At 43.2% G+C, this 7,208-nt stretch overlaps 1 protein-coding gene across 1 annotated transcript in view; it reads left to right on the plus strand.

The window, feature by feature from the left end:
* Positions 1-6,230, plus strand: part of IGSF5 (immunoglobulin superfamily member 5) — a 31,476-nt gene extending 25,246 nt beyond the window's left edge. The window contains exon 9 of the mRNA XM_064702050.1: positions 6,054-6,230. Coding sequence (XP_064558120.1) covers positions 6,054-6,122 — 69 coding nt within the window. The 3' untranslated portion in view covers positions 6,123-6,230. The remainder of the gene's footprint in view (positions 1-6,053) is intronic.
* The last annotated feature ends 978 nt before the right edge of the window (positions 6,231-7,208 follow it).

A 7,208-nucleotide genomic window follows, 5' to 3' on the forward strand; every position in this document is an offset into this window, starting at 1 on the left:
AAGATGTAAAACCTTATCTGTTCTCGTGTCTCTGAGGGTAAGGGCTTCAAATTTGATCCCTTTTGTTCCAGATGTAAAAAAGTTACAATATTAAACGATTTGGGAGATTGAAGGAGACTTCATATCACAGGTTTTGCTTCCTCAGAATTTGTTACCCATAGACCCAGCTGGGTACAAACCTGAAGTCCCTGGTGTGTGTCACAAAGGGTGACAACAGAAAAACACTGAGCTCAGCTTTTGGCCATTCAAACTCTTTGAATCAGAAACTAATGCAAAATGTCCACAGAAGATAAATGCTGCCCAGTAATTGCACTGATCAATTCACAACCTGAACAAAAGGTTTGGCAAAGAACAAGGGAGGAAAATCAAAAGTGTGTGAGACGTTTAAAAAATGATGAGTAATGAAGCAAATTATTGAGCTGAGTGAAAAATGACCAGGCACTGGAAGAGGAGGCCAGAAGAGAATCAGTCAGAGGTGCTGGAAGGTCTTCATTGTGATGATATTAACTGAGAAAAGGTCAAACTGAGAGCAGAGGTGCAGGCTTCTGTTTAATTGCAGATGTAGTTCCTGTCAGGGATGGGTGAGTGTGATCCTTGCTCCCAGCACCAGGGCTGAGCTGCCACAAAAATGGGTTTTAGGGACCAGCATCCACTCGGGGAACAGTTCCTCATTCCCTGCCCCACAGTGCTCCTTCCAAAACCCAAGAGCAGTGAGGGGCTGTGGCGGTGTTCACAGGGGTTTTCGAATGAGGGCAGAGATGAGAATGTTGACTCCATATTTCAGAAGGCTTGATTTATTATTTTATGATATATATTACATTAAAACTATACTAAAAGAATAGAAGGAAAAGTTCTCATCAGAAGGCTGGCTAAGAATAGAAAAGAATGAATAACAAAGGTCTCTGGCTCGGACAGAGAGAGAGCCAGCTGACTGTGTTTGGCCATTAATTCCAAACATCCACATGAGACCAATCACAGATCCACCTGTTGCATTGCACAGCAGCAGATAATCCTGTTTACATTTTGTTCCTGAGGCCTCTCGGCTTCCCAGAAAGAAAGGAATGATTTTTAATGAAAAGATGTCTGCGACAAGGGGCATCCCCTGCCTGGGATTCTGCAGATTTTGGGGCAGCGCCACCTCCAAGGAGCTCTGTTCTCCAAATTCCCACAGAAGGAGATCTGAGGACTGAGCAACTTGCAGGATTGGGCAATCTTCATAATGAGCTCATTTAATATGCCATAAAGGTCTCTGTGATAAATCAGGAGCCCATTCCATGAGGGAGGGAATGCTCATTTCCAATGGGCTGGACCCATCCCTGCTGTGACTCCCGCCCAGCTCCAGGAATCTTCCACAGCCTCACTCCTCCTCCCAGTGAGTGAGTCATGGCTCCCTTAATGGGGAAAGATCTATTTTTCTTCCTAACTACTCCAAATGACACTCTATAAACTGGAAATATTATTTAGCTGTGCTTGTGGTTTTATCCTGAGAAGGAAATGAATGATGAATTGCAGCTCCATTTATTGCCCCATATAGAGCTGCTCTGACTCTGAGGGTTGTTGGAAAGAAAAATTAAGCTATCAAAATTGAATTAAAAGGTCAATAAATAGAAAAATAAATCGATGAAAGCAAACAATTTTCCACCTGCTGATGAAATGGGCTGCAGATATGTCATGTTATGATATCCATTGGTTAGCATATCTTGATTAAGAGAGCAATAAATATTGATGATACAGATAAAGAAGTGGCAGGGGAAGTTTACAGATTTTTTTCTCCCAAATGTCTGTGCGAGAAGGGGAGGAGTTAAGGCATAAGGGTGGGATTAACATATGAAGACATAAGGGGGAATTTCCAGGCTGTATTGGTGGGCAGGGAAATGTACTGAGCGTCCAAAAAGTTGGCAGGATGGAATTGGTTTATTACTTGAAGTAATAATGTATCTGAATTATTTTGTGGGTATCCACAATTTATGGGGGTGAATGTTTTCCTGTAAAAGAAGTGAATTTCGAATCAAACTTGAAAACTAAGGGCAGGGGGAGAAATAACCTTCAGAACCAGAAATCTGTGGCTTTGCCCCCCTGAGAGCAATAAATATTGATGACACAGATAAAGAAATGGCAGGGGCAGTTTACAGATTTTTTTTCTCCTAAATATCTGTGGGAGAAGGGGAGGAGTTAAGGCATAAGGGTGGGATTAACCCATGAAGAAACCAAGGGGGAAAGAAGTGAATTTCGAATCAAAATTGAAAATTAAGGGTAGGGGGAGAAATAACCTTCAGAAGCAGAAATCTGTGGCTTTTCCCCCTGATTCTTTGTTCTGTTTTTGTCAGCCCAGTGTGTGATGCATGCAGACACATTTGGGAGCCCTCCTGCCACATTAATGTCAGCACTTTGTTCTCATGCAGTTGGGCTTGAATATTTCTTGGCTGGCTGATAGCAAGCCTTGAGTTTATCTCAGCATCAGTGTCTGAGGAGCTGCCATCCCTTCCCTCAGTGCTGAGAGTCCTGTTCCACAGGGCCAGATGTGCTCATCATTCACATCACACCACACAGGGTGCAGAACTGACTGAAACCTGCTTGTAAGGGCAGAAATCCTTCTTTCATTGACTGAAGATCACTATTCAAAGCACCATGGAAGGATTCACCCCTGAAAGCAGCTGATACACACTCAGTTTACCTCCTGATTCATCCATGTGCTGCTAGCTCCCTTTTTGTCTGGCTGAAGAGCTGGAGGAGATGAAAAGATCTGTGCTGCATCTGTTTCCTCCACCAAACCAACAAAACTATGTGAAGCTTTTCCCAGTATCATAATCCTTTTATAGCAATCCCTGTGAAAAGGCACCCAAGGCAGATGATAAATCAACAGGCAGGCTTTGAAGCATGGAACCAGATATCCATGGTTAACTGGATGCCAAGCTGACAGCACAAAGAGATTTTAAACTATGTAAAAGAAATGCTGATGTTAGCACATCCTTCCTGATGGGGGGACCACCTCAGGAACTCACTCCTGTGATGTTGTGCTGTGGACAAGCCACTGGAAATGGGGTTTTTCCCCTTCAATCTGTAGGGTGTAATGAGTTATGAAGCCCTTTTTCCTCAGAATAGGACTGGCAGGATTAGTAAAGCACTGAATTAATCTAAAGAGGAAACAACTTTGAAATCAGAACCAAGCAGGGGCTCCAGCAGCTCTAGCAGATCAGGGTATAAATAGGAAGTGGTTGTTGTGGTCCTGCTCCTCTGCATTATTATTTGTAATTGCAAGTATTGTTTGTAATGCATTACTACACTGCATTATTATTTGTGACGTGTTGTATGAGATCTTCCATTCAGAAAATGAGTTTTAGGCCGGTGACCAGCAGCCAGCAGCCTCCATTTCAGTGAAGTGCAACCTCAGGAAGGCTCTGCTGCTTCAGAGAAAGCTTCCCAGAAAATGGGCCAGCACACAGCATGAGCTGATTGAAATTCATGAAATTATTCATTAATTGACACCAGAGCACAGTTAGCATGAAGTAGAAGCAACTCTAAAGCAAATAACTGTGAGAGATGCAGCAGGGCAAGGGGAACCCTCATGGACATCAGCCCCATCCTAGGAACAAACCCTGCTCAGGTCCTGCTTTGGTGGAGAGGAGAAGTGCCATGACAGACTGGGCTGGATGGCTCATTCCTGAGGATGGGATTTTAAAGGAAAATAGCCCTGGTGGGGTTGTCCTTTCCCCAGTGCTCTCATGGGGCTGCCTGGATCCAGCTGCTGCTCATCCTTTGGCTCCTTGCTGGTCAGGATCATCTACAAACCTAAATCAGAGAATCTCAGAGTGGTTGGGGTTGGAAGGGATCTAAAAAAATCATCCAATTCCACCCTTGCCATGGCAGGGACACCTCCCACTGTCTCAGGCTTCTCCAGCCCCAGTGTCCAACCTGGCCTTGGGCACTGCCAGGGATCCTGGGGTGGAATTCCATCCCAGCCCTGCCCACCCTGCCAGGAAACAATTCCTCATTGCCAAGATCCCACCCAGCCCTGCCCTCTGGCACTGGGAGCCATTCCCTGTGTGCTGTCCCTGCATCCCCTGGCAATTGTCTCTCTCCAGCTTTCCTGGGGCTCCTCCAGGCCCTGCAAGGCCGCCCTGAGCTCAGCCCAAAGCTTCTCCTGTGCAGGTGAGCAATGCCAGCTGTGCCAGCCTTTCCTGCCAGCAGAGCTGCTCCATCCTCTGCTCATCCTGGAGCCTCCTCTGGGCTCTGCAGCAGCTCCAGCTCCTCCCTGCTCTGGGGCAGCTCTGCAGGTGGGAAATCACCTGAATAAGACAGAGAGAGAATTCCCTCCCTAAATCTCCCGTATCATTACCCCAAACCTGCCTCTTTCCACCACGCTGCTGGGACAACTTTCTGATTTATGTCTTATTTTCCTTTAGCAAATCTGGTGCAATAGAAAATTTTTCTCCAGCAAGTTCTGGGAAATATTCTCACCTCAGTATCTTGCTAAACATGGGATACAAACCATGACCTGTTTCAGGGAGTTTTAGAGACAGGGTGTTCTTGGACCCCCTCTGAAACCTTCTGGTTACTCACTATGCTACTGGTTCTGTATCCTTTATTCTCACAGACAACAATATGTGGGAATATTTCCTTTCCACAAACATAAAACTTGCCTTTGGATTTTTTTTTCATATTTTTTTTTCCTGTTCTACTTGAAAATTTGTTATTTTGGTGGGGGAGGTAGTAGAGAGCTCCTCTGCTTAACACTGAGGCCTTTGGGCACTACCACTGAGGTTTTTGGGTAAGAAATCAAGTGCAGCAGAGGGGTGTTGGAAAAGGTCCTTGAGCAGAGCCAGGCAATGCTGTTTCTTCTCAAAGTACCTCTCCTCTGTGCAAAAATAAACAGTAAAGAAGGGTAAATTTAGAAAACAGCAGCATGTCCTGGCTACAAGAAGGGATGGGAGGGTGGAGAAAGGGAGTTGTGTTTAAAACAGAAGGCAGCTGTCTCATGAAATGCTCCTAGGATGGTTAAATTTATCCCACAGTGGTGCTGGGGCTCATTAAATACCAGAGCTGTGTTGTCCACATTTGTTATCTAACATTTGCCTCCATCTGTTATTCAATAATGTATATGTACCAAATGCATTATTGAAGATGTTTAATACTGGAAGAATACCAGAGCAATACAGACTGTGCATGATTAATGCTCCAGAAACAAACCTCAGGAAAATTGGTCAATAGTCAGAGAGCCAAGTCTGCCTTGATAAAATATTTCACTGAGAAAAACGGTGAAATTTCCATTAATTTCCAAGAGCTTGAGACCAGGTGAGGAATTACAGAGAAGAGCTGTTGCTGCTACATTTAAAAATCCACAGTTTTTGTTACTCAGATGCATTTGAGAGCGAATTTTTCCTTTTCTTTTCCTCTGCAATGACATTTTGTAAAAGCACAGGAGTAGTTAGGGCTGGAGATGCACCTGCCCTTGTTTCAGATGAAGGAGGAGAAGCTTTCCAAGGCTGCTGAGCATTTTCCCTGCTCTGATCCCACAGTGCAGTCAGTGGCAGTGGAATCCTGGCAGTCTTGGGAAGTTTAAAAAAAGCCTGGCTTGGATAAACACTGAGACACCGACAGTGATCTCCCAGCCACGTGAAATGCTGCTGTGCTCTGATTTCTGATGGGTTTGGAAAGCAAATATTCAGATTTTTTACAGCAATGTACAAAAAGCAAATATACAGATTTTTAAAAGGAACCCTTACAGGTTCCTTTAAGAGAACCAGAGGAGGAACACCCCAAATCACCTTTTGCTTAGGATCACACAGGCTGCAGAGGCCACGAGAAGTTCTCAGGCAGCACTGAGAGCAGATCATGAATTGCCAGCACTGCCAGCAGCAGCGTGGTGCATGTGGAGCTCTTGTTTCGCTCGTGCTCTCCTTTGTGTTTGGATTGTGAGTGGGCTGCTGGTGATAAATCCCATTTTGCTGTCATGCTCTGGGCTGAGGGTTTGGCAGGTAACCTCCTGAGGCCCCCTGTGGGACTGCTTCTCTGGGATTTCTTCCAGCTCTCTCACTGGTTTTGCTCTCCCCTAGGTGCGGCCTCAAAGGCGTCCTGATTATCCCATCAGCCCAAAGAAAATCAGGAATGTGACACTCGTGTAGGATGTGCTTCTCCAAGAAGTTGCTTTTTTACATGTTTGGATGCCTTCATGTCATGCAGAAAAGTTAAAACCAGTTCTCTCAGTTTAACTTATAAGTTATTTTTCTTTTTTTTTTTTTTCTTTTCCCTCATGCAATGGAATAAAATTGCAATAAAAATAAAATTGTGAAATCACAGCATGTGATATCACAGCAAAATAATGGACATAAATGATAGAAATAGACTGCCCTAATTTCCAGGACAATGAGTTTGATGGGACTGTGGAAGAAGAATCCACGTTTTGGGTCCCCAGGAAATCAGCAAAACTGTCAGATAGGAATGTTGTGTTACAGCAAGATCAAGGACGGGAAATGCAAGATATTTATTATTTCAGAAGAAAATGGTTAATATAATAATGGTTAATGCAATATCCATGCTTTTAAACATATTTTATGTACAGCTGATCATTCTGAGCTTTCAGATCAACAACATTTTTCCATTCCTATTCTGCAATAAAATCAAGGGAAGTTTTCATGGAGGCTGCTTCAAAATTTCTAACAAAACTATCTTTGGATCAGAAATGACATTTCTCCATTTCAATGCATTATTTTATGAGACGTATTTGCCTTAAAATTCCATTTCAAAATAAAATCCAATCACCCATGTGCCAAAAAAAAACCTTTTTAAAAAAATTGAAATTCAAATATCGTAAGCTGCAAAATGTAGATTTGAAACTCTTGACTTTGAAGAGTTGTTGCTTGAATGTTTTATGTCTCTGTTCTACTTCTGGGCTGAGTTGTGTCACAGCAATGGTGGCTTCTGGAATTCAGTCTGAACAGTGTTTTTTCCTCAGGGATACAGTTGATAATGACCATGGGAAATGCACTTTAATAAAGCAGCTTCTCAGCAGAGCAGATCCAGCACATGGACCATATCTAAAACTGACGAAATGTTTTGTCTGAAATCTTCTATTTCATAATAAAAAAGTTCAATCTTAATATTTTATTTTTTTTTTCTTCAACAAAAAGGCAAACTTCTTCCAGAAAAACAAGATATTTTCAGTGTGCTCTTCTTCCTTCCCACTCAAAGAATTCTGAATTATTCAGTGT

The sequence above is a fragment of the Zonotrichia leucophrys genome, chromosome 1 (assembly GCF_028769735.1).
Source record: "Zonotrichia leucophrys gambelii isolate GWCS_2022_RI chromosome 1, RI_Zleu_2.0, whole genome shotgun sequence".
Taxonomy (NCBI): Eukaryota; Metazoa; Chordata; class Aves; order Passeriformes; family Passerellidae; genus Zonotrichia; species Zonotrichia leucophrys.